This window comes from Salpingoeca rosetta (genome assembly GCF_000188695.1).
Source record: "Salpingoeca rosetta unplaced genomic scaffold supercont1.14, whole genome shotgun sequence".
Taxonomy (NCBI): domain Eukaryota; class Choanoflagellata; order Craspedida; family Salpingoecidae; genus Salpingoeca; species Salpingoeca rosetta.
In genome coordinates, this window is record NW_004754920.1 from 1,090,818 (window position 1) to 1,106,146 (window position 15,329).

Sequence of the window (15,329 nt, forward strand, 5' to 3'; positions counted from 1 at the left end):
GGAGGGAGGCTGGGGTAGCGCGTGAAGCAGGCTCGCGAAGACCCATGCGTGCTGAAGCCATCAGCAGCACCAGTAACAAGCACAGCGATTCCAAATGCACCATCTTGACACAGTCGCTCTCAGCGGCCGGCCGGACGGACAATTGCCGACTTGATGTTTGCGTCGTTTTTCTCCAACCACCATCACACACATCACAAACACACACACACACACACGCAACACACAGAGACACCACATACATTCTGCCACACGTCAACACTCACACGCCACGCGTTTTCTGTTTTTCACCTGCCACACAGACACAATGGCCGATCAACTGACTGAGGAGCAGATTGCCGAGTTCAAGGAGGCCTTCACCCTCTTTGACAAGGATGGCGATGGCACCATCACCACAAAGGAGCTTGGCACCGTAATGCGCTCCCTTGGCCAGAACCCCACAGAGGCCGAGCTTCAGGTGTGTGTTTCTCATGTTTCCCCCCAAGTACCCCAGTAATCGCCTTGCCTCACCTTCGATCCTCTGTCCTGTCCTTGCCATCGACACAATCACCACGCACGCAAGCCGTCAGTCGACGAGCACCTCCAACACACACACACACACACACACAAATCACATTCCATCGTCATCCCTGTCCGCACCACTCGCTCATCATCCCCCACCTCCCCTTGCTTGCACTCGTCTTGAACAGGACATGATCAACGAGGTTGATGCTGACGGCAACGGCACCATCGACTTCCCCGAGTTCCTGACCATGATGGCCCGCAAGATGAAGGACACAGACACCGAGGAGGAGATCCGCGAGGCCTTCCGCGTCTTTGACAAGGACGGCAACGGCTTCATCAGCGCCGCGGAGCTGCGTCACGTCATGACCAACCTTGGCGAGAAGCTCACAGACGAGGAGGTCGACGAGATGATCCGCGAGGCCGACATCGACGGTGATGGCCAGGTCAACTACGACGAGTTTGTCAAGATGATGACAAGCAAGTAAATGACCCCCACCTCCTTTTCCCCTCCCCTCTTCTCTCCTCCACAAACTGCCTTTGTAACACTCGCACTTGTCGCTGTTGTTGTATTGGCATCTTTTCCCAAACAACAGAGAAAACAAAATACCCGCTTGTTTCTTTTCTTGCTGGTTTGTTCCATTGCATGCCTCTCTTCTTACCCTCTTTTTCGTGCGAGGTGTGAGTACGTAACGTGCCTGGTCTTGCCATTGTCCCCTGTTTGTCGTCTTCCTCATTAGTGCCCCTTTACGGTCTGGCTTTTTGGTTGTGGCGTGCCTGTGTGTGGATTGGGTTGCAACCGAGACGGTAACACGTGTTCGTGGGCGTGTGCGCGCTTGACATGTCGGTCGTCATTCTGGCACTCTGCTGTTGTGCATTGCTGCGCTGACGCCGTCTGTGGATGTGCGTGCTGCCCTCGCTCGCTCGTTTGCTGTGGAAGCTTTCCTTCCTCACTCACAAGTTGTTGCCTTGATACACACTGCACACCGTTTGTCTGGGTGAAGTTGTGTGTGTGTGTGTATGTGCGGTGCGTCTGTGCTGTGATTGCCCAAGCGTGTCGGCCTCTTCCTTTGTTGGGTTGTTTGCACCAGCTGCCGCGGGTTGTGCCTCGCGTTGGTGCCTTGGTTGGTTTGTTGTTTTGTCTACTATTTCCAACGCAAGAAAAAACAATACAAACAACAGGAAGACTCCTCATGGGTTATGTGATTCGTGTGTGTGCGTGTGTGTGTGTAAAGTGTTGGCTTGCAGCAATGTGTGGTGGGGAGTTTATTTGCTCGTGGGGAACGAACACACACAGAGAAGCAACAACACATGGCAACAAGTAAAACAAGCACATCGCACACACACGTCATCATGTCACAGTGGGCAACACCAACTTCTGTCATGTCACATCACTCACAGATCACCCGGTACATGCATGCAAGCAAGTCACATGGGCAACGCCGACTTCTGTCATGTCACATCACTCACAGATCACCCGGTACATGCATGCAAGCAAGTGAGGGAGATGATGGTGCTTGGGCTGCGTTTAGTCGCAGCGGAGCGGGAAGCGGTGCTCCTCAAGGCCGTCCTTGGTCACAATGCGAATGTCAACAGCATCGCCTGCAGGAGGATGTGTGTGTGTGTGTGTGTGTGTGTGTGTGTGTGTGTGTGTGTGTGTGTGTGTGTGTGTGTGTGTGTGTGTGTGTGTGTGTGTGTGTGTGGGTAGGGGGAGAGGTTGATGAGAAGGGGAAGAGGTGGTGGACTGTACGTGAAGCACAGGCAAACGCATGCAAAGAACAGCAACTAGTCAGAGACAACCAAACGGGCGTGGTGGTTCATTGTGGGACCTGTGTAGATGTCGCGTTCTGCCGCGGAGGTGAAGACGTCCTTGATGATGGTCATGGCGCGCTCCTGTCACACGAAGGGGTTGGAGGCAGGGCGACGAGAGGAGAAAGTGAACGGAGAGCAGATGAAGGAGCATGGTGGAGCATGGGCACAATGGAAACGCAAAACATGCGCACCGCAGAGAGCAAGGCTCGCAGATGCGCACACACACACACACACACACACACACACACACACACACACACACACACACACACACACACACACACACACACACACACGCACGCACACACACACGCACAGACCTTGCTGATGGGCTCAAAGACGACGCCCTGCTGGTTCTTGCGGCCAATCTGCGTGATGCACAATGGCAGTGGCGGGAGAGCAAAGGCAAGATCAGACATAACTCCCAACACACACACACGCACGCCCACACATAGACAAAAGCACAGACACACAGACAGACAGACACACAAACAGACACTCACACACACACACATACTCACACACACAGACACAGACAACAGCACAGACACGTAATCTGGAATACGTGCAAGGGCACGTGCCTGGTTGTCGAGGAAGGGCTGAAGGAGGGCAGAGGCGGTGCCGGCGGCGCGGTAGTGCTCGCGCTCATACGAGCCAACGGGATCATAGCTGAACACGCAGCCCTTGCCTGCATATTGGGGTTGGGGTTGGGGACATGAGCACATGAGCAGATGGTTGTGGGTGAGGGGGCGTGAGCACAGACGCTTGCGCGCACAGCAGTCACACGCATGGGAGGTGGTATTGATACGACGCATGTCTAGCTCCATGCGACACCACATTGACAACAAACACACGCACACACACACACGCACAAGCACACACACACACACACACACACACACACACACACCGTCTGCGTCGAGTCCTGCGAGGATGTTGTATGTGTAGTACGGGAAGAAGCGCTTGCCGTACAGCATGGTGGCCAGCATCTGGGCACAAGCTGGGGTGCTGCGGACAAGAGGGCAAAAGGGATGATGATGATGAGACAAGGCAACTCAGGTCTGTTGCATATGGAAGAAGCAACCCCTTTCTTGGCGACACATAGACAGAGAGAGGGAGACACACACACACACACACACACACACACACAAAGACACACACACACACACACACAAAAAGACACACACACACACACACAAAAAGACACACACACACACAAAAAGACACACACACACACACAAAGACACACACACACACACACAAAAAGACACACACACACACACAAAAAGACACACACAAAAAGACACACACACGCACACACACACACACACACACACACAACGTACGACATGGGCTTGCGGTGCTGGTACTCGTAGTTTTGCATGCGCACGCCAATGCGCTTGACAAGTGTGAGCACATCGCCGTGGAACCCGGCAGATGCAAGCACTGTCTTGTCCGTGCTGCTCATGTCGACACGCAATGATATCAGAACAACGAGACCAAAAAGGTAAGCAAGGAAATGTGTAATGCATGCGGTTGTGTGTGAGTGTGTGCGTGAGCGAGAGAGAGAGCGTGTGTGTGTGTGCGTGTATGTGTGTGCATGTTTGTGTATGCATGTTTGTGTATGCATGTTGTGTGCGTGCGTGTGTGTGTGTGTGTACGAAGCAAACGTGCAAGCCACAGAAGCGCAACAACAGTAGTTCTCACACGCCTTTCCCTCACGCACGAACGTACAGCTTGTAAAGCTTTGATGAGTTGCGAGAGTGGATGCTGAAGCCCTCGCTGAGACGTGTGTCGGATGCAATCAGGGCGTAGTCATCGCCAGCAATGCCAACGACCGTGCTGTTGCGTGCATGCGTGTGTGTGTTTGTAGAGAAGGGGGGGGGGAAGGGAAGAACGCAATTATTAGCAGAGTAGGTGAGCCCGTTGTACGCACGCAAGGTGAACTCAGACAGACATACAGACGGGCAGACAGACAGACACACAGACAGACAGACACAGACACACACACACACTGACTGGCGTACCCGCCGTTTGAAGAGTATGGGCTGAAAGACATGGCTTGTGTATGTGTGTGTGTGTGCAGGAGGAAGCGAGATCAGCGCGCGGAGGGGGTTGTTACAACAATGTGTTCGCGATACACAAGAGCAAAAGAACGGCCGACACCAAGTCTCTGTCAGTCAATCGATATCCGTTCGTTTTTGCTGTTGCTTCTTCGCTTCTTCTTCTTGTGTGTGTGTGTGTGAAGAAGAGGAGGAAGAAGAAAGAAGAAGAGAAGAAGAAAAAAACCAACACGAAAACCGAAAGACGACGGAAGAGGCGAGACAGTGAGTTGTGCAGAGCAGCTTTGTTTGTGTTTCCACACCTCTCACCACCTCGTTTCTGCATCATCATCGTGAGAGGCTTAGACGCACCGCCACGCACCACCACCAGCGACAGCTTCCTCCCTCCTCTTCACCTCGCCACTGCGTAGTCGTTCGCCATGTCGTTGACATCGCCCACACCGTCAACGGGGTCAGCGGCGGCAGCGGCATCGTCGTCTGCCTCGGTGTTCAACTTCAAGGCGTGCTTGGAAGACACGCCAGCGTTCCGCGCAGAGCTGCGACGCCGTGAGCAGCACATTGATCGTGAGAAGTCCAAGCTGGAGAAGATCACCCGCTCCTGCGACGACGTGGTCAAGAAGGCGGAGGCCTTTGAGGCCGCCTTCACGGCCATGCTCGACGGGATCCGCAGCCTCGCTGATGAGAACGGCATCGCCACAGAGAACGACGTGGGCAGCGACCTCTTCAAGACCAGCGTCACCAAGATGTGCAACACGCTCGAGGAAATCCAATCCAGCAGGTCGGCACCATCACCGTCACCCCCCCCCCCAACGCGTCTCAACATATCGCACTTGCCACAGCGTATCACACGCCTCATGTATCTGTTCCCACGCTCACGTACATACACACACACACATACACACACACACACACACACGCACACACACACACACGCACACACACACACACACACACACACACACACACACACACACACACACACACACACACACACACACACACACACACGCGCGCACACGTATGTGCATTTGCAGGAGCGTTGTGCTGCAGCAAGTTAAGACCTCGCTGGCAGACCCCATCCGCACCTTTGTGGCGCAGCAGATCCAGCCTGTAAAGCAGCTTGGCAAGCAGTACCACACGTGCAGCGACCGCCTTGACCACGCGCGGACCAAGTACGCAGCATCATCGCCAAGCAAGCCGCAGGAGTGCGAGGAGAACTACAACGCCCTCCGCACGTGCAAGCACGACTTCAACCTCACCGCCGTCGACTACGTGCGCGACATGCGCATGTTCGAGCAGCACCATTGCATCGAGCTTCTTGAAAAACTTTTTGCATACATGTCATCGCAGGTCTCCTTCTTCGAACAGATGGGCGATATGATGCGCGACTTCAGGCCGGCCCTCCACGATATCAACCGTCAGGTGCAGCAGCACGGCCTGCAATTGCGTGTGTGTGTGTTTGATTGTGTGTGTGTGTGTGTGTGCGTCTGTGTGTGTGTGTGTGTGTGTGTGTGTGTGTGTGTGTGTGTGTGTGTGTGTGTGCGTCTGTCTGTCTGTCTCCCTGTCTCCCTGTCTCCCTCTCTCTCGCTGTGTGTAATCAATTCAAGCTCGCTGCACCAACTCAACCCACTTCCTCATCTCCAACGCACCTCGTCTCACCTCCGTTGCCCCCGACCACCTCAACAGCTGCAGGATCGGGAGCGCCAGGCGCGAACAGATGAGCGCGAAATGGACCGCCGGCACTCGATTGTCGACAAGTACAACGTCAGTGCATGCGTGCGTGTGCGTGTGCGTGTGTGTGTGTGTGCACGTGTGCGTGTGTGTGTGTGCACGTGTGTGGCGTGCAATTGAGGCTCATCTGCGAGATAGAGGCACACCCTTTCATGGCTCACTCATATTTCTCCGTCCCCTCCTCCTGCTTCATCACCCCGCAGAAGCGCTCAGTCTCTGATGAAGGGTGAGTTGGTGCCTTTCACACCTGTTGCACAATCCTGACAATACCGTTTGCACCTGTCTTGCGTGCGTGCACCAGCCCTACTCTCCCCAATCGCTACTCACATGAGTCATACACACCAACCATTACCACACTCCCGTGTTGATGTGTTACGATGTTGATCGCCAGCATCAAGGATGGCTATCTCTTCAAACGCGGACACAACAAGTTCCGCACATGGCAGAGGTGGGCTGCACTTCCCTGCAGCACGCCATGATGGCACACACACACACACACATGCAAACACAGATCGACATACACACGTGAACACGACCCTAACCACAAATACGCCGTCTCTTTCTCCCCCCCCCCTCTTCTCCCCACCTCGCTCCTACCCTTGCACCAGGCGGTTCTTCTCATTGAATCAGCACACGGGCCAGCTGGTGTACCAGTCGCGCGGTAAGGAGGAGGAGGAGAAGCTTTTTGTGGACGACCTCCGTATCTGCACCGTCAAGCCAGCGCCGTCGGAGCCCGTCGACCGCCAGTTCTGCTTCGAACTCGTCACCCCGTCAAAGTCAGCCCGTGGTGGTGAAGTGTGTGTGTGTGTGTGTATGTGTGTGTGTGTGTGTGTGCGTGTGTGTGTGTGTATGCGCGCGCGCGCGTGTGTGTGTGTATGTGTGTGCGTGTGTGTGTATGTGCGTGCGTGTGCGTGTGTATGGCAGGGGCAGCTTGCTGTGCACTGCATCACCACGTGGCACAATACTATGTCATTCACCCTTGTTTCTGTGCTGTCATGCCAGAACACACGTGCTGCAGGCGGAATCGGAGGAGGAGAAGGCCGCGTGGATTGCATCCATTCAGGTACAGCCATTTTGGCACCGGTGTCACAGTGTCATGAAGGAGCATGCAGCCACAGGAGGAGAGAGCCAAGCACACTCCTGCGTACAGATACAAAAGACATCCGCTCTCTCTTATACTCCCGCCGCCGCGACTCACGTATGCGCGCGTGTGCATGGCAGGATTCGATCATGATAGCGCTCGGACAGGGCCATCACCGCAATACCATTTCCCGCCCAACCCGCGACCGTGACACACCGGTGAGCCATGGTGGTGGTGGGCGGGTGCTTGCGTTGTGGTGGTTGCGACAGTGGTCACAGTGGCGTTGCATGCTGCTTGCGACCACACACACACACACATATGCACACATATGTTTCCATACAATACACACATACAAACATCCGCACTGCCTCATACACACGGGTCCCCCACCGCCTTGTCTGTTTGAGCAGCACACGGCACAAGTGAAGCTGCAGGAGACACACCGGAAGAAACTTCAACTTCGCATTTCATCTGCTGCCGGCAACGACGAGTGCGCAGACTGCGGCGGATCACGTGAGATGAAACACGCGGTCATGTGTCTGGTGTTGTGTGTGTGTGTGCATGTCTGTGTGTCTGTGTGTGTGTTTATCTGTGTGCCTGGTGTTGTGGTGTGTGTGTGCACCTATGCATGGCATTGTGTGTCAGTTGTCGTGGATTTCAATCCCATGTGTCGGTGACGCCGCACACTCACCCTTTCCCACCTCTTCCCACCTCTTCCCACCACCATCGCCATCATCATCATCATCACGTTCGTGCAGCGCCGACGTGGGTGAGCATCAATCTTGGCATCACGCTGTGCATCAAGTGCTCTGGGGTGCACCGCAGTCTCGGCACACACGTCTCCAAAGTCCGCTCTATCGAGCTCGACAAGATGGACAGCGCGACGTGCCAGGTGCGACATGGGTGGAGATGCAGGTGGGGGGGGCGTGTTGTGTGTGTGTGTGCATATGTGTATGTTGTGTGTGTGACCTTTGGTTTGATGCCATCGCAACCCGCTTCTTATGTTTCGCCCTTCTTCTCCTCATACACAACCCATAAGGTGATGGTTGAGCTCGGCAACTCCGTGGTCAATGGCGTGCTTGAGAGCCTGACGTCCCAAGTCGCGCGCAGGAAACCAAGGTCCCCTCCACCGTGAATGCCATTTCACACATACGCTTGTTACTCCGCGCACACACATTCATGCACGCCTGTATCGTGGCTGCGCCTCACCTGCCGATTTAGCCATTTTGTGAACATTCACATGACCAAATCCACGTCATTCATAATCCCTCGTTCATCCACATCCTCTCCCACCACCAACCACCAATCACCAATCACCAATCACTGCTCCCTTGTCACCTTCAGGGCAACCGACCCCAAGCCGGCGATTGAGGCGTACATTCGGGACAAGTACGTCAACCACCAGTTTGTTGACCAGCACCAGTGCCCGTGCCAATCCCACGACCAGGACGTTATGGACATGGTGGGGCAGAGAGAGAGAGAGAGAGAGAGAGAGAGAGAGAGAGTGTGTGTGTGTGTGTGTGTGTGTGTGTGTGTGTGTGTGTGTGTGTGAGTGTGTGTGTGCATGCGTGCGAGCGTGTGCGAGCGTGTGTATGTGTGTGTATCACTTTGTTCATGTTGCAGATGTTTTCATGCGCATCCGTTGTGTTAATCCTCACTCGCTTCAGTCCAAGTCACATCGCTCACATCGCTCACATCGCTCACATCCATGGTGTGTCCCCTACCACCACGACCCCCTCTTCCCCCCTTCCATCTCAAGTCCCTGCTGGAGGCGGCACACGAGGGCGATGTGCGACTCGGGTTTTCGCTCCTCATGCACGGCGCAAACATCAACTTTGCGGAAGCGGAGCGCGGGCACACGCCGCTTATTGCTGCCAGTCGTGGCGGCCAGGCCATTTTCGCACACTTTCTGCTGCTCAACAACGCCAAGCAGGACGTGGTGGATGCGCAGGGCAACACGGCGTTGCATCATGCCGTCCTCGCTGCGGACTACCCAACCGTCTGCGTCCTCATCAAGGCATGGGGTTGCGTTTTGTGCGTGCGTGTGTGTGTGTGTGTGTGTGTGTGTGTGTGTGTGTGTGTGTGTGTGTGTGTGTGTGTGTGTGTCTGTGTCTCTCTCTGTGTGTGTGTGTGTGTGTGCTTTTGCTGCTTGTGGAAATCAGTGCCATGATTATGCCACGGTACGAGCCCTCGACAACACGCCAGCTCATGGCCGTGCCATCCTCATCCACCTTCACAGGGCCGTGTGCCAACGGATCAAGTCAACAGCGACAACAAGGTGAGTCGCATGCCTTGTGCGTGGCCTGGTTTGATGCCACATTCTCCCCGCCCTTTCACTCACACTCGTACTCACCCGTACACACACACGCGTGAACAGTCGCCGCTCGACATTGCGATGGAGACGTGTCACGCGGATATCATCACGCTTCTCAGGATGTGCAACTTGCAAGAGGTGAGAAGCAACGGTGCAACCTGACACCATTGCTGCGTTGCAGGTTTACAACGACCAATCACTGTGTCACACACACTTCCCACACGTACACACATACACATATGAATGCGTTCACAAACGCACGCACACACACACACACACTTTCACACACACGCATACACACACACACTTTCATACGCATACACACACACTTTCACACACACACACACACACTTTCACACACACACACACTTTCACACACACTTCACACACACACACACACACACACACACACACACACACACACACTTTCACACACAGGACCATGACGAGGCGGATGTCAACGGCATGCTGGATGCGGGTGTGTTTGCAGCCACGCGACCGCCGCCACCAAAACCACCCGCGCCGTCAACGAAACCGCGACTTGTTCCTCCAAAACCCGCACGAAGCGATGGTGGTGGCAGCAGTGACAAGAGGCACAGTGGCGATGATGACGCTGGTGACGCAAGTGATGCAGCGCAACAGCCCAGCAGTTGATGCTGAGAGCCTGTGTGTGTGTGCGTGTTTGTGCGTGCGTGTGTGTGTGTGCTGGTTGCGTGCGTGGGTGCGTGTGTATGTGCTGGTTGGTTCTTCGCCACGCAGACTATTGCCGTGATGTCAGACAACACGAATAAACGTGATGAACGGAAACTTCATTTTGTATAGTTGCTACAGCATGAGAGGGATGCCTCTCTTGAAAGTCATCGTGTGAGGGATGTTGCAATGGTAACAACAACGCGATCAACGGTAACAACACCACCGAGGAAAACACAATCAGCACAGAAACACACACACACACACACACACACACACACACACACACACACACACACACACACACACACACACACACACACACACACACACACGATCTCAGATGGTGCTGATGCGGGTTGCCCTGCTGGGCGTGCTGGGTGCAGACGGGGTGTTCTTCAGCTCCTCAAACCACTGCAGGGCGTTGTTGAGGATGTGCACACCGGTGTCGCGGCCGGTGAGAATCGACTCTGGGTGGAACTGAACGGCAGCCAGCGGCAGCGACTTGTGCTCGACTGCCATCACAACACCATCGTCGCTGATGGCGGTGACGGTGAGCGGGGAGGGCACGTTTTCGAGTCGCGCGTACAGCGAGTGGTACCGCGCAACAACAAAGCTGGATGGCAGGCCGTCAAAGACGCGGCTGGAGGGAACAACGACGCTGACGCTCGACGGTTTGCCGTGCAGTGGTTCCGGCAGAACATCTAGCGCACCGCCAAAGTGCTCCACCATCGCCTGCAGGCCAAGGCACACGCCGAAGATGGGGATGTTGCGGCACAGCAGCTGCGTGATGGTGGCGGACGTGTTGAAGTCGCTTGGGCAGCCAGGCCCAGGGCTCATCAGCACAGCGTCCGGTCGCTCCGAGTCGAGCAGGGCGACATCAAACCCGGCACGGAACGTCACCACATCTGCACCCGTCTGTCGCAGGTAGTTGCTGAGCGTGTGCACGAACGAGTCCTCGTGGTCAACCACCACCACCTTCAACCCGCGGCCGCTCGTGAACGGGTCTGGCGTGCGCCGGCCCAATGCCAGTGCACCATGACCAGCATCATCATCATCGTCATATTCATCATCGTCGCCCTCATCATCGGAGAACATCACATCCTGCGGCTGGGCAACAGCATCATCATCATCACCATCACCATCATCATCATCACCATCACGGTCACGACCGTCATTGCCGTTGTCATGCACGGCCTTGCTCTTGGTCCTCTTGCGTGCGGCGCTGGACGACTGCGCGTGTGTGTGCAGGAGCGCATCAAGAAACGCGGATGCTTTAAGGCGCGTCTCTGCCTCCTCTGCATCGGGATCAGAGTCCCACAGCAGGGTTGCCCCCGCGCGAACACACGCGTTGCCGTCCTCAATGTGGATGGTGCGGAGCGTGAGTCCCGTGTTCATGTCCCCGTTGAAGTAGATCATGCCCACAGCGCCCGCATACCAGCGCCGCGCGCTCGCCTCTGTGTCCTCCACAAACTGCATTGCCCACGGCTTTGGAGCGCCCGTGACCGTCACCGCCCACGTGTGGCAGAGGAACGCGTCCAGGGCATCGTAGCCGGGCCGCAGCACACCCTCCACGTGGTCGACGGTGTGGATGAGCTTGGAGTAACGCTCGATTTGCCGGCGGGCGAGCAGGCGAACAGAGCCCGCCTCGCAGATGCGCGACTTGTCGTTCCTGTCGGGTTTGAGTTTGGGGGTAGGGGGGGGGGGGAGGTGTGTTAAAATGTGTGAAAAGACACGGGTGTGTGTGCGTGTGAGTGTGTGTAAGTATGAGAGTGAGTGAGGATGTGAGTGTGTGCGTGTGAGTGTGAATGTGTGTGTGTGTGTGTGTGTGTGTGTGTGTGTGCGTGCGTGCGCGCGCGCGCAAGTGCATGAAAACGTTGGGTAAATAATGCATAAATCCGCAACGTGAGTGCATATACACAGAGAGTGATGTTCAAAACGTGATCAAGTAACATCCACAACGTACCGGTCGACATCTGTGCACATTGTCAGCTCTGCCTCCTCTTTTGGGCTGGACAGGAGCGTCACGATGTTTCGCGAGTCCTCCATGGCGTCCTTCCCGCGTCGTATCGTTCCAGAAATAGGACATGTTTCAATACGCGTGCGCGACGTTGACGTTGGTCGCTTCGTGGTGGTTACTGTTGCTGTTGCTGTTGCTGTTACTGTTGTGGCGTCGTCTATGCCTGCGTCTCGTGCCCTTGCTGCTGCTGCTGCTGTTGTTGTCGGCGGTGGCGACGTGGGGATGGTCTGTGCGCGCACGTACATCTCTGGTGATGCGCCCACGAGGTACTCCTTGGAGCCCAGGCTGACGATGAAGGCATATGGGGCCGGGTTGCGGCGGCGCAGGCGGTGGAACAGGCGCGATGGACGGGACGGGCACGGCGCGTGGAAGCTCTGGCTCAGGACGGCCTCAAACAAATCACCAACCTTGAACTTTTCCTTGGCCAAGCGAACCTTCGCCGCGTACTCGCCTGGTTTGTGATCGCAGACGATGGCTGCATCCGCATCACTGGTGTCATTGCTGGTGTTGGTGGCGGTTGTTTGAGGGGTTGGAGGGCTGGCTCGCTTGCTGCTGGTGTTGCTGTTGCTGCTGTTGCTGCCGCGGGAGTGGATGCGTGGGTGCTGGTGGCGGTGTGTGCTGGCCGTGTACGCAAAGCGGGGCCCGTAGCGGTCCAGCCCAACAGTGGATTGGCCGTTGAATTCAAAGTCGTACGAGTACACGTGGCCGCGCTTCGTGGTGACGTCATAGCGCAAAACGCGATCTGGCAGGAAAAGGACCATGTCGCGCTGGTTGGGTGGGCGCTCCAGCCGAAGCTCCGTGTCTTCAAACTGAAACGCAAGGTCGTACCCAAAGGCGCCGTAGAGGCCGAGCGTGTTGTCCTCGTCGGAGTGGAAGAGGGACAGGATGCTGCGCATGACGCTGAACGCGGACGGCTGGCGCGAGCGCTGCTCCTCGGGGAAGCGGCGGCCTGGCTTGTGCACGGTGCCCGTGATGACGTCGGTGGTCGCCTCCACTGACGCAATCGCCATGCGCTCCTTGCGCAGGCATGACGCAATCGGCGGCAGGAGGACCTCGCCGCGCTTGTTGAGGGCGGTGATGGTGAAGGTGCGGCCACGCGTGACCAGCATGATGGGCGGGTCCGAGAAGCCCGTCACCCACTTGGTGTAGCGGCCTGGCTGCTCGTAGTCCGAGCACATGAGCAGACCAAGGTGCGTGTCGAGCACGGACGAGAGCGCGCGCACGTGTGTCTCCACATCGTTCACGCGCGTGCACGACCGGTGGACGCGGATGCCGTGCTGTGTTGTGTACGTGTGGTCGCGGTCCGTGCGCACGCGTTGCTGTTGCTGACTGGTACCAGGGCCCTGATCACCGGCAGCGTCAGCTCCATTCTCATCGCCATCACTCTCATCCCCAGCAGGATCATGGGCAGCAATGGTGCTCGTTGTTTCATCGAATGTGTCATCGTCGTCGTCGTCGTCGTCGTCGTCATGTGTAGTCGTGGACGTTTGCGATACGTCAGCGCTTGTTGTGCGCGTGTTATCTGGCCCCACACCTCTGCTCGTGTCGCATGCGCCCTGTTTGCCTTGATCTCCATCTCCGCCCTGCTGCACCTGCTGCTGTTGCTGTTTGAGTTCGCGCGTGATACCCACGTATGTGTCTGTGAGCACGCGCGCACCACCGGACGCGAGCACGGCGCGCACGTGGTCTGCAGCGCTGCGAAGGGACGCGGCACCGTCTGCAGCATACACGCCCGCAGCGGCGTTGATGATGATGAAGCGGGCAATCGGGGAGGTGGTGTCGCCGTCAAGCACGCGACGGAAGGCAGCAACGCGCTCCTCAAGCGAGCCACCACAGACGGCATCCAGGCTGCATGGCTCGCAGCCAAAGTGCTCGCCCGGCTCCACGGTGTAGTGGGCGATGGTGTCGCGGTCTGCGCGCACCTCCCAAACGAGGGAGGGCATGCTGGGGCTGAACTCGTCCAGCCCGTCGGCGGAGTGCACAACGAGGCCGTGCTTTGTGCCGTGACGCTGCAGGATGCGGGCGAAGATGGGGCCCAGGGTGACGTCGCTCACGCCAATGACCTTGTGCGTTGCGCCGGCCGGGTTGGAGAGCGGGCCGAGGAGGTTGAAGATGGTGCGGATGCCAATCTGCTTGCGGACCGCGGCAACGTGCTTCATGGCCGGGTGGAAGCGCTGGGCGAAGAGGAAGCCGTACCCGCAGCGCTCAATGCACTGCTCCACCTGTTTGCCAGAGAGCTGGATGTTTGCGCCGAGGGCTTCGAGAAAGTCTGCCGAGCCGACCTTGCCCGAGGAGGAGCGGTTGCCGTGCTTGGCGACGGTGAGCCCGCACGCGGCCATGACAAGCCCGGCGGCTGTGGAGACGTTGAAGGCGTCGCAGCCGTCGCCGCCCGTGCCGACGATGTCGACGAGCGCAGGGGTCATGGATGTGGCCGGCACGTTTGGGCGGCAGGGGACGGCAAAGTCGAGGAGCGATGCCGCGCAGGCGGCCAGCATGGACACACTCGGGGGACTGCGCCGGGACATTCTCAGGGCGACGAGGAAGCCCGCAACGGTGGCGTTCGGCAGGGATCCGGACATGATTTCCTGCATACAAGCGGCCATCTCGGCCTCCGTGAGCACGTCTGGCTCCATATCATCGTCGTCAAAGTTGTCATTGTTGTTGTTGTTGCCTGGTGTTGTGCCCATGGCACTGCCGCTGGTGCTTGCGTTTGAAGCCGGCACATCCGATGCGCTTCCCAACATCTGCGTCTCCCAGGCCTGCACCAGCTTGGCGGTGCACTGCTTGGTGATGGTCATGATTCTGGGTGATGCTGGAAGGTGTTGTGAAAAATCAGCAGCAGTGGCAGTGGCGGTGGATGAATGAATGGAGATTCAGTCAGTGGACAGCAGAGAAAGCACGTGTGTCTTTCGACTTTGTGGAGTGTGGAGTGTGGAGAGGATGCTGTTGTGATTTGATGTCTGTGGTGGTTGGTTGGTGTTGTTGGATGATGCGGTGTGATGTTGTGGGAGTTGTAACACAGTGTGCGGAAGCTGGGGTGGATCAGGTGGCTTTGATCGCTTGGTGGAGCAGCCAAAACAACAGAGACAATAATATGAACAATTCAATCGAGCCATTGTA

At 56.7% G+C, this 15,329-nt stretch overlaps 4 protein-coding genes across 4 annotated transcripts in view; 2 read left to right on the plus strand and 2 right to left on the minus strand.

Annotated features, from left to right (window-relative positions):
* PTSG_06340 (calmodulin) overlaps window positions 1–1,779 on the plus strand; it is a 2,192-nt gene extending 413 nt beyond the window's left edge. The window contains exons 2-3 of the mRNA XM_004993173.1: window positions 300–454; window positions 687–1,779. Of these exons, the coding sequence (XP_004993230.1) occupies window positions 305–454; window positions 687–986 (450 nt within the window). The 5' untranslated portion in view covers window positions 300–304 and the 3' untranslated portion in view covers window positions 987–1,779. The remainder of the gene's footprint in view (window positions 1–299; window positions 455–686) is intronic.
* Window positions 1,780–2,026: 247 nt separating this feature from the next.
* On the minus strand, window positions 2,027–3,926 carry PTSG_06341 (proteasome subunit beta type-1; the record flags this gene model as incomplete). Its single annotated transcript, XM_004993174.1, has 6 exons — window positions 3,657–3,926; window positions 3,221–3,318; window positions 2,862–2,998; window positions 2,631–2,678; window positions 2,328–2,391; window positions 2,027–2,100 (listed from the first exon to the last, which is right to left on the minus strand). The coding sequence occupies exons 1-6, from the start codon at window positions 3,776–3,778 to the stop codon at window positions 2,027–2,029; spliced, it is 543 nt and encodes a 180-aa protein (XP_004993231.1). The 5' UTR covers window positions 3,779–3,926.
* Window positions 3,927–4,524: 598 nt separating this feature from the next.
* On the plus strand, window positions 4,525–10,306 carry PTSG_06342 (uncharacterized protein). Its single transcript, XM_004993175.1, has 16 exons — window positions 4,525–5,151; window positions 5,408–5,795; window positions 6,060–6,137; window positions 6,308–6,330; window positions 6,496–6,552; window positions 6,713–6,880; window positions 7,107–7,167; window positions 7,326–7,403; window positions 7,596–7,698; window positions 7,944–8,077; window positions 8,225–8,304; window positions 8,530–8,647; window positions 8,945–9,202; window positions 9,425–9,463; window positions 9,563–9,637; window positions 9,938–10,306. The coding sequence occupies exons 1-16, from the start codon at window positions 4,793–4,795 to the stop codon at window positions 10,151–10,153; spliced, it is 2,235 nt and encodes a 744-aa protein (XP_004993232.1). The 5' UTR covers window positions 4,525–4,792; the 3' UTR covers window positions 10,154–10,306.
* Window positions 10,307–10,528: 222 nt separating this feature from the next.
* PTSG_06343 (anthranilate synthase) lies at window positions 10,529–15,007 on the minus strand (the record flags this gene model as incomplete). Its single annotated transcript, XM_004993176.1, has 3 exons — window positions 10,529–11,861; window positions 12,156–12,313; window positions 12,449–15,007. The coding sequence occupies 3 exons, from the start codon at window positions 15,005–15,007 to the stop codon at window positions 10,529–10,531; spliced, it is 4,050 nt and encodes a 1,349-aa protein (XP_004993233.1).
* Between the last annotated feature and the right edge of the window lie 322 nt (window positions 15,008–15,329).

Excerpts from the sequence above, each read along its gene's own strand:
- PTSG_06342 (XM_004993175.1), top strand. The coding sequence starts at position 4,793 with ATGTCGTTGACATCGCCCACACCGTCAACGGGGTCAGCGGCGGCAGCG. Across the intron at positions 6,138-6,307 it reads CGATTGTCGACAAGTACAAC|AAGCGCTCAGTCTCTGATGA; the intron begins GTCAGTGCATGC and ends ATCACCCCGCAG. Across the intron at positions 6,331-6,495 it reads CGCTCAGTCTCTGATGAAGG|CATCAAGGATGGCTATCTCT; the intron begins GTGAGTTGGTGC and ends GTTGATCGCCAG.